General features: G+C 46.1%; 2 protein-coding genes across 2 annotated transcripts in view; both read right to left on the minus strand.

Annotated features, from left to right (window-relative positions):
- Positions 1-7,390, minus strand: part of USP7 (ubiquitin specific peptidase 7) — an 81,214-nt gene extending 73,824 nt beyond the window's left edge. The window contains exons 1-2 of the mRNA XM_053276342.1: positions 7,375-7,390; positions 4,935-5,038 (exon numbers count right to left, since the gene is read on the minus strand). The gene's annotated coding sequence lies outside the window, so the exon portion shown is untranslated. The remainder of the gene's footprint in view (positions 1-4,934; positions 5,039-7,374) is intronic.
- The window catches only part of LOC128336591 (sterile alpha motif domain-containing protein 1-like), a 21,493-nt gene continuing 863 nt past the window's right edge, over positions 1-20,630 (minus strand). Inside the window, exon 2 of the mRNA XM_053276488.1 lies at positions 1-467. Coding sequence (XP_053132463.1) covers positions 7-467 — 461 coding nt within the window. The 3' untranslated portion in view covers positions 1-6. The remainder of the gene's footprint in view (positions 468-20,630) is intronic.

Below are 20,630 nucleotides of genomic sequence, written 5' to 3' on the forward strand. Positions count from 1 at the left end.
ACGTATTTACTGGCTATTCGCCCAATGGCGGCGGGGGGAGCCGGGAAGGCGGCGGCGGCGGAGCAGCAACGGCGGGGCCCCGGCTGGCCTCAGAGCTGCCGCCGCTGCTGCTGCTGCCGCCGCCGCTGCTGCTCCCCAGGCCAAGCCCCGGCGCCCCGGCCCAGGAGCAGGCGGCGGCGGCGGAGGCGGCAGCAGCCCGGCCTTGGCCCCGGCGCTGCCTCTCCCGCGGCGGCGGCGGCGGCTGCTCTCCCTCTCCCTCTCTCTCTCCGTCCTTCTCCCGCTGCTCCTGGCTGGCGGCGGCGGCGGCGGGGGAGCCGCCAGTGCGGGGAGCTGCAGCGGCGGCGGCTCGGGCTCCGGCGGCGGCAGCAGCAAGAGGGAGGCGGCAGCGGCGCGCGGCGGGGCCCGCAGCAGCAGGCAGAGGAGGAGCGGCTTGGTCGGCGGCGGCGGCGCTTCTGCCTTCGCAGCCTCTCAAAATGGCGGCCGCCAAATGTCACATCCGCATGGACGGCGGGCCGCCCCAGTCGTCGTCGTCGGCAGGAGTCGGGCAGGCAGGGGGCGCCGGCGTGGCTGTGGCCCGGGGGTGGCGGCGGCGGCGGCTGCAGCAGGGACGGGCGCTGGGGCCTAGTGGCTGGCTGGCTCTTGCCTGCGCGCGCGCCTCTCGCCTGCCTCCGCTGCTCGGCCTGAGGACGGCCCGGCCGGGAGGAGGGAGGGAGGGAGGCGGGGGGGAGCCAGCAGCGCCGCCGCGGAGGGGAGGAGCCGGGGGAGGGGCGGCCGGGGGCAGCCAGGGGGGACCGCCGCTCCTCCTGGGGGGGAGGGGAGCACGGCGGGGGGGGGGAGGTCGTCCTGGGCGGGGGGGGGCAACCTTGAGGGGGCGGGCGGCGGCGGCGCTGGCCGTCGTCGTCGGGGGCAACCATCCGGCGGCTCTGGGCTAGCCAGGTGTGTGTGTGTGGGGGGGGGAGCCCCAGGAAGGTCGAAGCAGGGGCCTCACTACTCTATGGGGAATTGGGGGCGGGCGGGGGGCGCCATCTCCTTCGCAGGCGGGCCTGGCACAGCCTGGAAAGGGACCCTCCACGAATGCAAAGGATGACAGAGACTTGGCTTGCTTGGCGGGGCGGGGGAGGGCAGCCCCCTAAAAAGGAAGGGGAGAGAGGAAGGGGGTGGGGGTTGCAATAGCTAGGGGGTTAGGGGGCAGTGGAGTGAGACGCCTGCTGCCCTCGGGTGACTTGGGCCACCGCAGGCTGCTTTCGCGGGCTTGCTTTTTATTTTTTATTTTTTTAAACAAATGATAATCCCCAAAGGCAGCAGGCTGCGTCTTAGAAAGAGGCATTCCTCTCGCCTGCCCTCAGAACGGCGGGGGGATGCCTCTTCCACCTTTCCCAAGGGCAGCGGGGGAGGGGAGCCCAAGCCCGGGGTTCCGACCTGGGTGGACTACAACTCCCATCATTCCTTGGCCATTGTGGGCTGGGGAGTTGTTGCAGTCCAACACCAGCTGAGGACCGAAGGGCGGGATTCGGGGGACTCTGGCCTAGGGTATGGGGTTGGTGGGGTTACAGAAAGGGGGTTGGGGGAGTGGGAAGAAGTGGGTGTTAAGATGGGGGGAAGGAAAGTGGCAGTTGGGGGGGTCCTTTATGGGGAAAATGAGGAGGGCAGATGATGGGGATGAACAGCAATTCACATTCCACATGCGCGCACACACACACACACACACACACACACACACACACACACCCATAGTTGCACAGAAAGCCTCTTCTGCCCCTGAACTTAGAGGCATGAGAAAAGTGACGCTGGAACCCACGAAGTGCTGTTTGCAGTCCTTCTTTTGCAAGATGTTGCACAAGCTTTTTTCCCTCCCACTAAAGCTTCTGTACTAGAAGCTGTACCTTCCTTATTCACCTTCTGCCTTGCACGGTTATGCAACCCCTGATGCCTTGTCATGCTGCATCACGTGTGGTCGCAAGCGTGAATTGTCCCCTTTGCTAAGCAGGGTCTGCCCTGGTCTGCATATGAATGGGAGCCTACACGTGTGAGCCCTGTATGACATTCCCTAACTTAGGAGGTGGGGTCATAGCTCAGTGGAAGAGCACCTATCTGCTTGCATGCAGAAGGTTCCGAGTTCCCTCCTTGGCAGTCTGGGCTGCTCAACTTCAGCCCTCCTGGAGATGTTGGCCTACAACTCCCATAATCCCTGTCTATTGGCCACTGTGGCTGGGGATGATGGGAGTTGTAGTCCAAAAACGTGTGTGTGTGTGTGTGCGCGCGCGCGCAAAATTGAGCAGGCCTGGCAGAGAGAGACTCCTGCCTACAACCTTGGAGAAGCTACCGCCAGTCTGTAGATAATACTGAGCTAGAGAGCCAAGGGTCTGACTCGGTATATGACAACTTCCTATGTTCCTGAGTCTCCAGCATTTGTGCTAGAGTTCACGGAGCAACATTTTTCTCCTGCTCATTCTTTAGACCAGAGGCATTATATTTAAGTAACTCCCTTCCCCTCTATTTATGCTTATTCTCTCATTTATGTAAAAATTTAAAACATCAGTACTGAGAAAAAGAGAGGGCAGTCCTCCAGATACCTGCCAGAAGACAGGTTTTGTGGTCTGAAGAGTAAAGTACTGACCGGTTGACATTATTATGATTATGATGATTATTTTACATTTTATATCCCGCTCTTCCTCCAAGGAGCCCAGAGCAGTGTACTCCATACTTAGGTTTCTCCTCACAACAACCCTGTGAAGTAGGTTAGGCTGAGAGAGAAGTGACTGGCCCAGAGTAACCCAGCAAGTCTCATGGCTGAATGAGGATTTGCACTCGGATCTCCCTGGTCCTAGTCCAGCACTCTAACCACTACACCACGCTGGCTCTTTTTGACATGTTTTGATTGCCTTAGTAGAAGAGTAATACCAGGGAAAGAATGTCACTGCTAACAAAGCACAAATAATAAGATTAAACTTAAACACTTGGCCTACAGATCAGGAAGACGCATCTTCACAAAGACCATTTTAGTGCTAATAATCTTTCACATGTCTTAGTGGAAATCTCAGCTTTCCCAATATTGAACACTAGACTACCATAACATGAAACATGTTTTCATTCTCTGAAGAAAACACACAATCATTCAGTTTCCTAGAATGCCATATTTGGTCTTGTGTTTGGTTCTGCTTCTTCTGTCTTTTATCCCAGGGAAAAATGGATTAATTTTTTTTACTCCTATTGCACAAAATTATAAATACATTGTTCATATTAATACACTGATTGTCCATTTAGTGATATCTCAACATTTAGATTTCAGAGCAAAAAGTTCCAAATTAAAACTTCAGGACCTTTTTCTCCACAAAAATACAGTCCCTGCTATATTATTACTTTATATAGCAAATACCCTAGATCTCTAACATATCTCTTCCTCTTCAAGAAAAGCTCTACATGTTATGCAAGTACAGTTCCTAAAAATATTTGGTGTTCAGAACAGAAACATTTTTAAATGGCTATTTTTGCACCAAGATGTGAGTCTACTCTATGCAACACACACACAATTCAAAATCTTCAATACTGATGATTTTCACTAATTCACTAATTCTTAGAAGCTGGAACTTCAGCTTATTGCATAAATTTTACATCTAAATTTTACACACTTGTAACCAGCTGTCAGTTTCAGCTTCCCCAAATCATTTGATTCAATTCTATATTTCAAGAAATCTAAAGCCAACCTAGAATCATCCAAGCAGTTGCAAATTCTGTATTTTTATATTACTTGCCACATTTTCACTGGGAAATGCAGAACCCACATTATATAAAATGAGAATTCTGGGGTATCCATTGTGCTTACCATTGTGAAGATTTGAGCCAGAGGCTTTAATTAAGCTGATTAACCTACCAGTCTTAAGCATGTTTCTTTAGACGTTCCACAGAACTAAGTAGGACTTACTCCCAAGTAAATGTGCTTACTTACTCCCAAGTAAATGATTGTAGTCTTAATTGGCCAGGGCAAATTTATTTGAGTGAGTTATGTTGTTTCTGGTGTATTCCAATAGCAGAGAAAGAAAATATTAAAAGATCATTTTGTTTCTAAAAAATCAGTGGTAGTACTTGATTGAAATTGTAAAGGGAAATGCATCCCTCAAGTATTTTAAAATACTGACTATTGAGGCTTTAGCAATATGCAAATTTTTTAAATTAAATTGATTAAAAGGCAGGTTGTGAAATTATTGGATGATAATCCTAGTGAATGGCTATCATCCTATTATTACCAATTATAGTAGCACATTGGAATTTCAGAGGTGGATGGTTTTTGCAGATTTCAGTGTGGGCCATGTGAAACCTACCTTCATTTTCTTATTGACTATAAGGGCATATCAACAGTACAGACAGTTACCATGCAATCCCATGCAAAGGTACAGGTAAAGTTGTGCCACTGAGTCGCTGTCGACTCCTGGCAACCACAGAGCCCTGAATACAGGAGAGGTTTACCATTGCCTCCTCTCACGCAGTATGAGATGATGCCTTTCAGCATCTTCCCTTATTTGGTCGTTGACCGTAAATAAATGAATCTGAATCAGCATCTTCCTATATTGTTGCTGCCCGGTATAGGTGTTTCCCATAATCTGGGAAACATACCAGCGGGGATTTGAACCAGCAACCTCTTGCTCCCTAGGCAAGGTTCTTGGGTACTTGGAAGTAAATCCCATTAAGTTCAATTGAACTTACTGCCAGATACGTGTGCATAAGATTACAGCCTTAAAAGTAGTCTAAGGGCCATTGTTTCTCTCCCACAAACATTGGGAACCGTATTTCATGTAGGAGTCTAGGGCTTTCTTCTTAGCACCTTTAGGCATAAAGCAAATATGGGTTTGTAGTATAGACAGCTCCTGTCCTTAATGATTTGATTTTCATATCTGAAATTTATTCCGTCAATTAAAAAAAAACACTTAAAAACTTACTTGAGAGTAATCTCTTAATATCCCAGTCATCGGCAGAGAGGGCACCGTGGATCAGCTTCCCAAACATGAGTATATATCAACTCGTTCTCCAGGAATGAATGTCCCTGCAGGATTTAAAAAAAACACAAAACAAAATATAAAAATCATGACATACCGGACATACCACATCATAGAATTTGTACTAAATGAAGGGGTCCTTTTCAAGTATTCCTTCAAGTATAAACGACTATGAATTCGACTAGTACTATGAATATGTCTGAGTCTACAGATTCGAAGGGTAGGACTCAGAGGTGCACCGAGATAATTTTGGAGCCTGGACCTAAAGACCTTTGGAGCCCCCGCACGCACACACTTTATGATGCAAGTTAAGCAACACCCCCCTACACACGTACACAACACACTGTGACACACGCAGTATTTTTAACGGGGTTCTTGAGGGCATGAACAGCAACTGAACTCACAAGAATGTAAGGATATAAAGCGGGTCTATTTATGCCAATATGCATAGGCAGACACATTTCAACACGCAACGTAATATATTCCCATCCCACATATTTCTTCCCTCCCTCTGTCTCTAAAGCCGAAGTCACACTAGGCCACCCGGCGCAGGTCACGGTCCCGTTCAGCTGCCCAGCAAAGCACAACTACCACACAACCCAGGACAGAATAAAGAGGATTGGGGGCAGGGGTGTCCCTGGGGGTGTGGAGGTCCTGGACATCCGCCTGGAAATCCAGGGGTAAGAGTACCTCTGGTAGGACTACTTTTTATGGGCCGTTAGAACATAGGAAGCTGCCTCCTACCGAGTCCGACCCTTGGTCCATCTAGCTCAATGTTGTCTACCCAGACTGGCAGCGGCTTCTCCAAGGTTGCAGGCAGGAGTCTCTCTCAGCCCTATCTGGAGATACTACCAGGGAGGGAACTTGGGACCTTCAGCATGCAAGCAGGCAGGTGCTTTTCCCAGAGTGGTCCCATCCCCCAAGGGGAATATCTTGCAGTGCTCATACATGTAGTCTCCCATTAAAATGCAAACCAGGGTGGGCCCTACTTAGCAAGGGAATCAATTCATGCTTGCTCCCACAAGACCAGTTCTCTTCCGTTGCAGTTTCCGTGGTATTTGTCAGAGCACCACAAGCAAATAAAATAAATACACAGGATAAATTCTTCTCCCTCCCGCATAACACCAGAACCAGAGGTCATCCCATGAAATGGATTGCCAGGAAATTTAGGACCAGCAAACGGAGGTACTTTTTTCACACAATGCATGATCAACTTGTGGAATTCCCTGCCACAAGATGTGGTGACAGCCAACAACCTGGGTGTCTTTAAGAGGGGTCTGGATAACTTCATGGAGGAGAGGTCTATCAATGGCTACTAGTTGGAGGGCTATAGGCCACTTCCAGCCTCAAAGGCAGGATGCATCTGAGTACAGTTGTAGGGGAGTAACAGCAAGAGAGAGGGCATGCCCTCAACTCCTGCCTGTGGCCTCCAGTGGCATCTGGTGGGCCACTGTGCGAAACAGGATGCTGGACTAGATGGGCCTTGGGCTTGATCCAGCAGGGCTGTTCTTTTGAGCTCATCATTTAAATTGCTGGGTATTGGCAGAACCTTTCAGATTTGATAAACATGACATCCAGTATTCCTGTACATGTTCTGCTTTCGATGTTGTAACAGAAACCCATGGGAAGGTGCCTCACAACACACTAGCACATTGATGTACACCCTGCTGTCTGAAGTTACCCTTAGTTATACATGTGATCCAGCCTTCCTCCAAGGAACTCAGTTTGCAGAGGGTTTTCAGGTCCCCTTCAGCCAGTGCTTAGCTGCAGAAATGAAATTCAACCAGTACCTTCAGGTTGTCTCTGGACCCCCCAGTTTCCAGACTGGTGGCACCTCGCCTGCTGGTCCGCTGTAACTTTCATGTGGATTTGGAACTGACTTTCCACACTTCGGAGGGTATAGAAGCTTTATTCACCCACACCGGTTGATGGGGCATATAGCCATGTGGGCAGGGTAGGGACCAGTCACCTGCTCTATATACCCATCTTATATTCCAGCCCCTGATGCTCAGAGATGGCTACTGACTCAGAAGTGGTTCTGGAGGTGTTTGATAACCTTATCCAGGAGTTCTCGAACTTCTCAGATCTCAAAACTGAGTGCTCAGATCTCGCCAGATGTTGTTGGACTACAACTCCCAAGGGCCTTCAGAACCACAACTGCAAAGGGCCTTCATCTGCTGTGGCTGGGGTCGATGGGAGCCGTAGTCCAACAAGATCAGGGTACCCAAGTTTGAAGACCTCAGGAGTGGCCCCTGAAGAATTTCCAAGGGATTCCCTGGGGGACCTCAGAACACCCAGCTATCTAGTCCAGGGATTCCCAAAGTGGGGAACCTCTGGTGTGTGTGTATATGTACAGATCTGACACACACATACCCCACCGTACCTGGAGTCCAATTTCTGGGAGGCTCTTTGGTAAGGATCCTTCCACTCTCCGCAACTGCAGTCCCGAAGCCAGTTGGAAAAGGAGCCCCGGGGGAGTGCGCGCCAGCATTCTACGCCAAGAATCTGCACCAAGGTGGCAGAATGTTCAGCACAAAGTTCTGCGTCCTGATTGGCTCTAGCACATCTAAGAAAGGGAAAGCGCTGTAAACAGAACCCTCGGCATGGCAACAGGCAGCTACCATTTTGAAAGCATGTTATCGAGGGAGTTGTATTGGTTGGTTGGTTTCACTTCTACACTGCTCGTCCAGAAATGGCTCAGGGCGGTTCACAATTAAAAAAATAAATAACACTGTTCCCTGGCAACTTTTTAAAAGGCACTGAAGACACATTTATTCACCCAGGCTTTTAATGAGATTTACGGTTTAAAATGTTAATGCTGGTTTTAAATGATGTTCATGTTCATGTTCTTAATGTTTCGATGATTGTAATGGTTTTGGTTTGGGTTTTAACTGTGTCGTTGATTTTTAATTGTTGTGAACTGCCCTGAGCCATTTGATTTTTAATTTGTTGATTTTTAATTTTATTTTTAATTTTATGTTGATTTTTAATTTGTTGTGAACTGCCCTGAGCCATTTTTGGAGGGGCGGTATATAAATCAAATAAATAAATATTTAAAATGTTAACACAGAACTCATTACAAACCATTAAAACCACTTAAAGAAAGCCAAGCTGGAAAAGTAGGTCACTGTGCCTGTCTTGACAGCCCCCAGGGATGATATAAACCTCTGATTCTCAAGGGGAGTGCTTTCCACATCTGAGGGGCAGCTGCTAAGAAGGCCCGATCCCAAATTGCCCCCAGACAAAGGAGACAGGCCTTTCCTGGTGATCTAAATGAGCAGTGGGGTCTTGTGCTCTCACAAGTAATCCTAACCTGAACCCCACAGGGCTTTAAAGGTAATAGCCAGCACTCCATATTTTGCCCAGAAACATACTAGCTGCCAGTGCAACTGTTTAAAAACAGACATGATACGGTCTCTCCAGGTTCCCCCGGAAACCAACCTGACCGCCGCATTTTGGAATAACTGAAGTTTTTGGACTATGTATGAAGGCAGTCCTATGTAGAGTGCATTGCAGAAGTCAAGCCTGGAGATTACCAAGTTGATGCACCACCATTTTGAGAAATGGGTGTAGCTGCCATATCGGCCAAAACTGATGAAAAGCACTCTTGGCCATAGCCTCAGTCACCAGGGTCCGATATAGCATTCTCAAACTGCATAGCAGTTATTTCTGGGGGAGTGTAGCCTCATCCAGAACAATAAGTTATATCTCATCCTCCAAATTACAACCCACCCACCCCACACATGGAGCACCTCCATCTTGTGTGGATCCAGTGTCTGTCTATCTATCTATCTATCTATCTATCTATCTATCTATCTATCTATCTATCTATCTATCCATCCATCCATCCATCCATCCATCCATCCATCTATCCATCCATCCATCCATCTATCCATCTATCTATCTATCATGTTTGAGCAGTGCCAACCACCCTTGCAACCTCACCTTGCTCCTCTGTAATGCCAGGTCAGTACAGAAAAAATCAGAAACCATTCATGATCTGATTCTGGATGCAGGAGCCAACCTGGTTTGTATTACAGAGACCTGGTTTGGGGAGGCCAGTGGCCCGGTTTGGACCCAAGCTTCTCCCTCCAGGGTACTCTGTTGAGGAGCATGTGAGGGACCGTGGGCGGGGAGGTGGAGTGGCTGTGGTCTATAAGAATAACATCTCCCTTACCAGGATCCCTGTTGAGGTGCTGGACCATATTGAATGTGTGTTCCTCAGTTTGGGGGATTGGGACTTCTGTTGGTGTACCGATCGCCCTGCTGCTCAACAGAGTCCCTAACTGAGCAGACAGACTTAGTCTCAGGCTTGGCGTTGGAGTCTCCCATGCTTATAGTGCTGGGGGACTTCAATGTTCATTTTGGGCCCAGTTTGTCTGAGGCCGCTCAGGAGGAGTTCATAGCGGCCATGACAACTATGGGACTATCCCAAGTGGTCTCAGGACTGACGCACATTGCTGGTCACATGCTTGATTTGGTCTTTCACTCTGAGCAGGGTGGTGTTCCGTGGGTGGGGAATCCTGAGATTTCCTCATTGGATCACCATCTGGTTAAGGTTGGACTCACAATCGCTTCCCACCTTCGCAGGGCTGAAGGGCTTATTAGGATGGTCCACCCAAGAAGTTTGTTGGATCCAATAGGATTCCAAGCAGCCTTGGAAGGATTTAGTGTTGGCTCTGCTGGATCCTGTTGATGCTCTGGTGGAGAACTGGAACAGCAAACTCACTGGGGCAGTAGACATGATTGCTCCTAAGCATCCTCTTCAACCCACTGCAAAATTGGCCCCTTGGTATAAAGAAGAACTACAGGGGCTGAAGCGGCAAGGTAGATGACTGGAGAGATTGTTTTAAAATATTGTTTTAAGGTTTTAAATGGTTGTAATGTTTTAACTTTTTGCTGTCATTTATTTTAACCAATGTTTTAATTTCTCTGTTGTCATTTATTTATTTTAACTAATGTTTTAACTTTCCTGTTGTCATTTTTTGTTGTAAGTTTTTGGGGGTATAGAAATATGTTAAATAAATAAATAAATAAATAAATATTTTTATACTGCCTGATATGTGTATCACTAGGTGGTGTACAAAATTTAAAAAATTTAAAAGTCACAAATTAATGACAATAAAAACAATAGAATAAAATTATTAAAACAAGTTTTTAAAACTATTATCCCTCATCCAACCCAGTACAGCCTGTAGGGAGATAATGCCATTGCTTAGTAATGATACAAAGTGACAGATTTGGGTGTTATCAGCATATTGACCAAACACCCAGCACCAATCTCGTTATGATCTCAGCCAACAGTTTCATGTTTATGTTAAAAAGCATTATTAGTGATAGAATAGAACCTTGAGGGACTCTATATAACAACTCATATATCGAAGAGCAACTGTCACCAAGCAGCATCTGAAACCTACCCAAGAGAAAGAAGCAGAACAGCACTTTGAAGAAGTGCCTCCTATCTCCATATCCCTGAGGCCATCCAGAAGGATACCATGGTCAATGGTATTGAAGGCTGCTGAGAGATCCAGAAGAACCAACAGCACCACATTTTCCTCTGTCAATCAATTCCAAGGCTGTCTTAAACCTCACAGCCTGCCCTAAAGGCAGTTTGAAATGGGCCTAAGTTTGTTTCCTCCATGACCACTTAGAGTTGATTAGCTTCTTGATCCCCTTAACAAACCATGGGAGGTTCGTCAGTAGCCTATAATGGTCCATCACTAAGGGATCTAGGGCTGGCTTCTTAAAAAGAAGTCTCATCATTGCCGCCTTCAAACAAGGAGGCATCCTGCCATCCCTCAGTGATTTCAACCAGGCCATCACCAATAACCTCCCTACAAGACGGTCAGCCATGTAGGGCAAGGATCCAGAGAACATAGGAAGCGGCCATATGCTGTGTAAGACCATTGGTCCATCTAGCTCACTATTGTCTACACAGACTGGCAGCGGCTTCTCCAAGTTTACAAGCGTAAACTCCTCTCTCTCAATCCTATCTTGGAGATGCCAGGGAAGGAACCTGGAACCTTTGGCATGCAAGTATGCAGGAGCTCTTCCCAGAGCAGTCTCATCCCCTAAGGGGAATCTCTTACAGTGCTGACACATGCAGTCTCCCATTCAAATGCAAACCAAGGCAGACCCTGCTTAGCAAAGGGGGCAATTCATGCTTTCTTCCACAAGACCAGCTCTCCTCTCACCAAACTGGTGGTAGTAGGCTGCACTGCTCTAAGCAGCTTGTCCACATCGCAGACTGAAACTGATTCCTTCTAACCCTACAAGAAGGATTGCTGGACACCCCTACAACTGATCCTGCAGGAATACTGGAGTCCAAGTCAGCCCAGATGCAAGAGATTTTATCCACCAGAAAACGTATATAATATAAAAGTATCCTAGTCAGAGATCGTCTCCTGAATCAGATTTGAAACAGAGTTGGCCTTCACAACCTGGAACAGTTCTGATGGACCTGAGCTTGTGAATGTAACACATGCAGAATAGAATCGCTTCTTTGTTGTAGGTATTTCCAGTGGACTCTATGCTGTGGCTGGTCAAATCTGAAACGAGTCCTCCTCCACTTGCACTCCAGTCCTTTACCTTGCCGCTTCAGCTCCTGTAGCTCGTCCATTACCATTAGTGGTCCATTACCACTAACGGCTGTATTTTTAATTCCTTTTTAAGTGATGTAGAGCTTAGCAGCAGAGCTCAAATTGTAACTTATTTTTTTCAAAGTCCATACATATATGGCACACCATGTTTCATGATAGCAGATGTATAAACTGTGCTAGAATCACGGCACTGAGAACATCTGTATGTGGGAACAGGCGCTGATTTGTAGTCTCCTTGGAATCAGTCACTGATTTTGAATGGGGCTGATTTCGAAGCAGACCAGAGAGGATGCTTGGGAGTGGCTGTGTCTACTGCCCTGATGAGTTGCCCGTTCCAGGTAACCACCCACCCATGGAGGAGGGTCATGATTGTGACCTTAACCAGGAAGTGGTCCATCCATGACAAGGGGAAAGAAACCACAGGAGACCCCGACCATGGAACACCACCCTGTTCTGAGCAGAAGACCAAGGGCTCAAACTAACATTGCATCAGATTTTTGGAGGCTAGGATGGAGACATAAGAACATAAGAACAGCCCTGCTGGATCAGTCCCAAGGAGGCCCATCTAGTCCAGCATCCTGTTTCGCACAGTGGCCCACCAGATGCCGCTGGAAGCCACAGGCAGGAGTTGCGGGCATGCCCTCCTGCTGTTGCTCCTATGTAAGTGGTACCCAGAGGCATCCTGCCTTTGAGGCTGGAGGTGGCCTTTAGCCCTCAGACTAGTAGCCAATGATAGATCTCTCCTCCCTGAAGTTGTCCAAACCCCTCTTGAAGCCATCCAGGTTGTTGGCTGTCACCACATCTCGTGACAGAGAATTCCACAAGTTGACGGCAAGCACAATTTCTTTCTGTGCCCTTCCATCCATTCAGTTTCATGGGTCATGTTTGCTATTAAACCCCATCTTAGTTTCTAATAAAGGGTTTGTGATCTTTTTCTTCCTCCAGGTTTTCTTTGGGGCTATAAGGTTGCCCTCTAGTGGCACGTATATGGCAGTGGAGATTGCCCACCTCCCTTCTTTATTCCCAGTTTAAGGGCTCACTCCTATTCTCCCTTTTATCCTTGGTTTGGGGAGATGGGGTAGCTTCAGAGGGCAGCGAGGGCAGGCATTTGCTGGACTCTCTCCGTTGCCCCAACAGCTCCACCATTCTTACTGTGCGTGCAGCACCCAGTTAACTCAGAGGTAAAAAAGGAGAAAACTCTCAATGTCTGTTGCGGCTGGGGATGATGGGAGTTGTAGTCCAACAACATCTGGGGAACCGAGGTTGGGAAATCCTGTTGTAGAAGACTGGAAGTGATTGGTCTTTTTTTGGAACGAGAATGATAAAATGAATAATGTCCAAACGCAGTTATCGTCAGTGTTATAGATTCTGGTTTGTAATTCAAGATAGAAGAGTGATTGCATTTAAAATGGAAGGAACGTTTTTCCCCTCAGTTTTGTTCTGATATCGAATAGGTGTCCAGGCTAAACCCGACGTTATGGGGGAGATTTGCAATCTGGCTCAACCTTCATTTTTAAGATGTTAATAGCAAAAGTGGGGGAGACAGGGGATTTTGACTGGAAACCACAATGCTTAGAGATTATTTTTTCTTTCTTTCTTTCTTTCTTTCTTTCTTTCTTTCTTTCTTTCTTTCTTTCTTTCTTTCTTTCTTTCTTTCACCTCTCTCTCTCTCCCCCCTCCTTCCCTTCCCTTCCTTTTTCCTTTTTCCTTTCCTTCTCTCTCTGTCCCTTTCTCTCTCTTTCTTTCATTTCCCCTTGTGGCATCATCCTGATTAAAACTGCCTCATCCACCAGGCTTCTATCTGCCCTGCAGGGCAAAACATAAAACTATCATATTAAAAAAGGGTTGTGCCGTGGAGTCAATGTCAACTCCTGGTGACCACAGGGCCATGCGGTTTTCTTGGTAGAATACAGAAGGGGTTTATCATTGTCTTCTCCTATGCAGTATGAGATGATGCCTTTCAGCATCTTCCTATATCGCTGCTGCCCAATATAGGAGTTTCCAATATTTTGGGAAACACACCAGCGGGGATTCGAACCAACAGGCTCTTGCTCTCTAGGCAGGTTACTTTCCCGCTGTAGGTACCTGTAATTTTTTCCCCTGTAGGTCTACTTTGGACTGGGGAAATGGTGCAAAAGAAAAGGGCAAAACTGCTTTCCCCTACCATTTCATCCCCAATCCAAATTAGGGCCCCAGTATAATCTTAAGATTTTAAATACCAGGACTGAGCCTTCTCTTTGCCTGCCTCGGGCTCTGGAATGTGCTCCCTGTTGAAATAAGAGCATCTCCTTCTCTGCTTGATTTTAGGAAAACCCTCAAGATGTACCTGTTTTCCTAGGCTTTAAACTGATATTTTAAATTTTAAATATGTTTTCATCTATGGAGATTGTTTTTACTTTTTGTGAATTTTAACTGTTTATACTGTTTATCATTTGCTATGTTTTAACTTTGTACACCGCCTAGAAATGTCTATAACAGGCAGTATAGAAATATGATAACTAAAACTAACTATATATATGTACACACACAGAGAACTGTGAGAGAACTAAAATCATACTTCCTGATAGCCTACAGATACCAAATTTTGTATACACAATCCTGCCACTCAAATTATCTAAATATACTTTTTTTAAAAACTGGAATATGCTGGGGAAAAGGTTTTTTAAAAGTATTATTTTAAAGAATAAATTGTGAATATAATCATCAATACATCATCATCAGATTTTTATTATGGTCCATGACCTGTTTATAAACTGAGTACAGAAAAGCAGAGTATTCATTCCAAGCATATACAGTATAATATAACACAAATATATTCAGCATCTCTTACAATGCAAATAGCCTAGTCTTCCTAAGATTAACTGTCCAATTTGACCATCTATTGCAGACCATAGCACAGAATTTGGCGACCTTAAGTGTAATATCAACATTAGAGGATGAAAGGAGAAGAGGAGTATAAAAATTATCTGCCCTGACAATGTAATTATCATGATTTTTAAACACCCAAAATAGTTCCAAAATGGCTTCATGCCCAAGAGAAGCAGAAGACCTTTCTCAGATTCTAATTTACCATAGATTGCAACTATTCAATAAAATGAATAATGATTGCAGTTGAAATCCTACAAAGTTCAACCTGTTCTTTTACTTCCTTTTTGCAAGGACATTAATGAAAAAATTTGTTACACACATTTAATTTCTTGAACTTTCCTGCAAGTGTGATCTATGTAAAATGACTTTGCCTAGTCAATGTCTGGCCTCACTTACTAGTCTATGCATACGTATCTCAATATTTTAATAATATTGATATGCGAAAAATCACTCAAAGTAGTCCCATTGAAATTCAAAGAGCAAGTTACTCCCGATAGTTCAATGTGGATTGTAATTAGTTTTGTTTAAAAAAAGTAGAGCTGATTTTTGTGTGTCGCATCTTAGCCCTTGGATAGTTTCTCTTCGTTTTCAAGAGGATCTTCCTCTCTTTTCTGCTTTTAAGTACACTTTGCATTTTTTAAAAATAAAAATCCCCCACAAGACTGAGTGATCATGGGAAAGAGGATGGCTGTAAGTCTTGGTTTCCCCGGAGCGTTCCTCCACACCCTTATCCTCTGCCATGGCCATTGGTGTTAAATGTCTCCACTTGCATGCGCTGCATTAAATTTAGCATCATGACTGCAGTTTGTTACTTAAAACTGTTCCAAAAGCTCTGACGCTGTGGGATGCAGAGAAAGCAACTCCATGGATGGGGCAGGGACCACAAGAACAATGCTCTCAGGAAAAAAATGAACAAATAAAAGTCTCAGTAATTCCCCACTGTCTTTAGTAGTGCATCACCTGTGGACAGAGGTCCTCTTGGAACCTGCTGCCCTTTTGAAAACAGCAAGAAGCAAATACAAGTGCCAGTTTGATTGGCATACCTTCCCCCAAAGAATCCTGGGAATGGTAGTTTCCTGAGGGCGATCTGATTTGACTTGGCTCCTTTGAAGCCATTGTGGCTTCAAAGGCTTGAAAGGGGAACTATAGATTAGGAAAACAACAACAATATATTGGATTCATAAAGAAACAATAATTCTCTAAGAATCCAAAATAATATTTGTTAAACATTGATCCAAAAATCCTCAAAATGTGAATGATATAAACATTTCAGATGAGTAAAATGATACATTTAGTAAAGTATTTTTAAAAATACAACCCATAGAAGGTTTTCCAAATTGACAATAAAAATGCATCAAAGTAAAAGGTTGTAATAGAGTCCTCAAATGTCCATTGGGAACTATTATGAAGTTTCAAATTGTGAACAACCACAAAAAACTGCTCAAGGCCTATGTATATCCAAAGTTGTGGTAAAAATTGTAAGAAGAGATTGTTCATAAGTTCACAAAGCAGGCCAGATGCGTTTCGACCATGCAAAGGTCTGCCTCGGTGGCATTTGCTGAAGAATTGATCCGAAGAAATCTGTATTTTTAAAAAAAGAAAAAGCTTGATTAAATGTGTCATGATACTCATGATACAGATTTATGTACTATACATTTTGAGTAATTTTTCATCAGTTTTTTACAAATATTATTCTGGATTCTCAGTGCATTATTGTTTAAAAGGGAAACCCACTCAGGACAGGGCCTTCTCTGTTGTTGCCCCCAGGCTCTGGAATGCTCTCCCAGTGATTTCCGCTTTTTGACACCTGTGGCTGCTTTTTTAAAAACAACAAAAGACCTTTTTATTTGTTCAGGCTTTTCCCCACTTAGGGCTGCCAGGTCTCTCAGCCCTCTCGTTTCTGTCATCTTTTTAAACGGTTATTTTCTGCTGTTATGGATTTTATTGTTTAACTGATTTTATGGTTTTATGTGTGATTTTTATGGAGCGTAATTTTATTTTATTGTTTAACTGATTTTAAGGTTTTTATATGTGAAGTTTCCGGAGTTTAATTGTATTTTAACTTTTGTAAAACTGCCTTGGGATGCTTTATGGAAGGCGGTATAGAAATTGAACAAGCAACCAATCAGTCAATCGACAGTGGAGAACAAGGCTGTCAGTGATGAAATCGAACCTCCCAGAAGGTTTTTCTTTCAAGAGGTCTGTTAATGCAGGGACTCCTTAAGGCCCAACATGTAGTTGAACTAGAACTCGCACCCTCCCCAGACCTCAATGGCCTATGGGTCACTGTGGCTGGGGAGGATATACTAAAGCTCCTCTCACGGACCTGGGTGGCCGGATCGGCCATCCACATGACAGCCAGCTCCGTTACGGAGTTGGTGGGGTCTGGGAGGAGCCACCCCTGAGCCTGGGAGGCTGGCTGCAGCCTCCCAGTCGGGGGGTCTACTCATGAGTTGCCGCACGTCGTGGCGAAAAAACGAGCCAAAAAATGAGGTTGACGGAGCTCTCGCTTCCCAGTGATCGTGGGAATAGCCTCACTGTTTTAATACGTTTAACTTGTTTTAAGTTTGAATTGTTTTGATGTTTAAATGTTGTTTTGTGTTTTTATTGCAAACCGCCCAGAGACATAAATTTTGGGCGGTATAGAAATGTGTTAAATAAATAAGAGAAGAGGAGACAAGATATAACTGGGGACCGGATCACACGGATACAAATATGACGTATATTTATATACTGCTTTTCAACAAAAGTTCCCAAAGTGATATAAATAAATAGATGTAAATAATGAATGAATGAATGAATGAATGATGCAAATGTGTTGACAGTGGCAGACATCACACTTAAACAAACAAAAGAAAACAAAAACAAACCCAGCTCAGTCCAGCCCCAAGTAGAGGAACTGTCTTGGTGGGGGGCCAAGTCCAGGCGAGTCAGGTTCTAGGAGCTCCCGCATAACTGGTTCCAGCTTGGAAGTCCTGGACCTCTGTAGCTGGTACCAGGGATGTGGGTCGATGATGTGGCTGGCTGCTTCCCCTCTAAGCCAGAGTCCTACTCTGCTTGAGGCCAGGGTCATGACACAACCGGAACTTGGGAGGCCTTCCACGTCCATCATCTACACAATTTAGGGTTGCCAATCCTCCTGGATTGGTCTGTGGTCTAAAGCAATCTGGGAGGATCCAAATGGCTTGATATTGTGGGAAATATGGGGGGGGGAGATTGCCGGGGGGGGCATTTGGAGTACTTTTCTGTAATTGCTGCAGTCAAAGCTGGCAACTCTAGTGCAAGCTGCAATATGGCTTGTTCACATTGTAGAATCCAAGGGGGGTAGTCGTGGTCTGCAAGGATAAGGCAGTGGAGTGGAATCTGAAATATTAATAGTTTAATGAAATGGGAGCAGACTGCTTTTCTGGGCTCTCTTGCTGCTGGCTGTTTGTTGGCCCCGCCTCTAACTGCAGGACTGGAAGACAAGTAACAAAAGCCCCATTCAAAAGCTGGCCTGGATCAAGGAATGGGTTAAGCAAAAACTCCACACACACCAGTCTGAGTAGGAGAGCCAGGCATGTGCCTGATTTCCATTCATGCACTTGCAAACGCAAGGTAGGAGGAGGGGGAAATAATCATGTGTGAGGCCAAAGCAGAGTAGGATGGGTGGCCCGCCCAGATTCTGTCCCCTGCTTTTTACCAAGGGAGGAGGAAAAGCTGTCCCTCCTCAGCTGCAAGGACCACCACATGATCATTCTCCCCGCCTCTTAATGTTTGCAAGCACATCACCAAAAATTGGGAGTCCCCCACCTAAGCTGGGCCGTGCTCCTACCGACGGTGGCCATGTGAACAAGCCTGTTAAGAGAAAAGGGACCTGCATATAAGCCAGCAACCCGATGCACATTTAACTGGAAGTTAAAACGACCAAGAGTCTTGTGGCACCTGAAACACGAACACATTTACTGTGGCAGGCGCTTTTGGGGACTATGGCTGGCTTTGTAGATATTTTTATTTATGCATTTATTTATTTCACATTCTTATTTATTTATTTATTTATCTATCTATTTGATTTCTTCCAAAATTGGCTCTGGACGGTTGACACAGAGAAATAATAAAGAAATAAGATGGATCCCTGTCCCCAAAGGGCTCACAATCGAGAAAGAAAAATAAGACACCAGCAACAGTCAGTGGAGGTCCTGTGTGCTGGATAGGGTGGACACCCCGCTCTTCCTGGAAGGCTCAAAGCGGCTTGCAGCATACTTTAGAATTAATAATTCTGTATCAAAAGGGCTCACGGTCTTTAAAAAAAACGGTCTGCTAAAAATCCAGAGCCTTTGGATGGGGCGGACTAGAAATGTAATAATAAAATACATAAATCAAAAGTGGGGTGGGGTGGGGGAGTTGTCAGAGGGGAGGGTCCAGAAGGTTCTTGGTCCTCCTCAGGCCGATGGAGGGGCCTTCTTGCTTGCCTCACCCTCCACCGCAGTCACTGAGATGCAAACACCTTTTGTAAGGGTCCCAAGGGGACGCTCTCATTCCTTTGGAAGACTGGGCTTCATGTCAGTGCATCACTCAGTGGGAGCTGGACGCATCCGGCATCCGTAATCCTCTTCCTTTCCAGGTAGCATCCCAGGGACTTCTGAACTGGGGGGAGCCGTTTCCTTTTATGAGGTGCGTCCACACAATTAGAATTAGGGCAGGACAAATGTCCTTCCCTAGTTCAGGAGCTGTGTGTGCGTGCTCCCGTTTCGTGATTGTGCACAAGGGAAACAGCACAGCTGGAGGGGGAGGAAGTGATTGTCTGGGAGAGGAGCCAAGTCGGACGGCTCGGGCCTGCACAGTTCTCGGACCCGCACTTTACCGAGTTAGGAGGACTCGCCGGCTGACCCAGCTCCCCTCTCACAGTCAATCCCTCCCTCCCCCTCTGACCTTGCTTTCCCCCTTGCCCACACACAGCTCCCAAGCTAGTTATAATCGAGCGAACTGCCTTACTGACTTTGTTGGACTACAGTCTGCTTTGTCAGATGCCTGGAAGCTGAAGGTTGATCCGAGATGGCACTATCCAGACAAATAGTTTGCCCCATTGTGGGACCCCTGTGACTACTTCCTACTTCCTAAAAAAAACCTGGAGAGGCCATATTAGGCTTGTTCTCAAGCAGTTGCATTGGCTGCCAATATGTTTCCAGGCAAAATACAAAATGCTGGTTAATACCTTTAAAGCCCTGAATGGCTTAGGTCCAGGTTAGGTGGTTAGGTCCACCTTCTTTAGTATGATTCCCATCGCACGCTGAGGCCTTCCAGAGAAGTCCATCTCCAGTTACCACCGGCACGTCTTGTGGAGACTCGGAGCTGGGCCTTCTCTGTAGCTGCTCCCGGTCTGTGGAATGCGCTCCTGGCAGATATCCGCAGTTTGGACTTGTGGTCGGCTTTCAAGAGAGACCTAAAGACTTACTTGTTTGGCCTGGCCTTCCAAGGTTTTAAAGTTATATTGGTTTTAAATGATTCTGAATGGTTTTTAATTTGTTTTTACATTGTTTTAAGTAGCTTGTTTTAAATGGTGCATGCCTTTGTTTTTTACTTGTTGTACACCGCCCAGAGCCTTTAGATGGAGCTGTAAAGAAATGTAATAAATAATAAGTAATTAAAAAAAAAAAAAGCTTGGATGGAAAGCACTTTTTCACATACTCAGAGTGCTCTTCTTTAAGGGCGGTGGGCAGTGACAGACCTGGTCAATGACAAGTCAATGACAGGCTTGGTTCTGAAAAGGGGCTGGTCAGATCCACATTACTGGTACCAGCCATAGAGGTCCAGGACCGAGCTGGAACCAGATAAGCAGGAGCTCCAAGAACCTGACTCCCTTCAGCTTGGACCAAGATGCTGTTCCTCTTTCAGAAATCTAATAAGTGCAACAAAGTTTGGCCCCCTCCAGAGATGCATGCTGTCCCTCGTGTCTTCCTTCCACACTGCACGCGTAGGTCCTTTCTGAAGACACTCGTTTTGCATCCCACCAGCTTTCTGGACCCGTGGACACGTGTATCATGACCCCCTACGCCCCGTGTGCGGTAAAACCGCTCTGATAATGGGGACTGGAGGGCGGGGGAGAGGTTTCTTGCTCCAATAACGGGTCCCTCGCATCTTAGCTGATGCCCATAGGTCGGTCTCTGCTGGTCTGGGTGTGTGTTGTGTGTGT

This window comes from Hemicordylus capensis, chromosome 13, assembly GCF_027244095.1.
Source record: "Hemicordylus capensis ecotype Gifberg chromosome 13, rHemCap1.1.pri, whole genome shotgun sequence".
Classification (NCBI taxonomy): Eukaryota; Metazoa; Chordata; class Lepidosauria; order Squamata; family Cordylidae; genus Hemicordylus; species Hemicordylus capensis.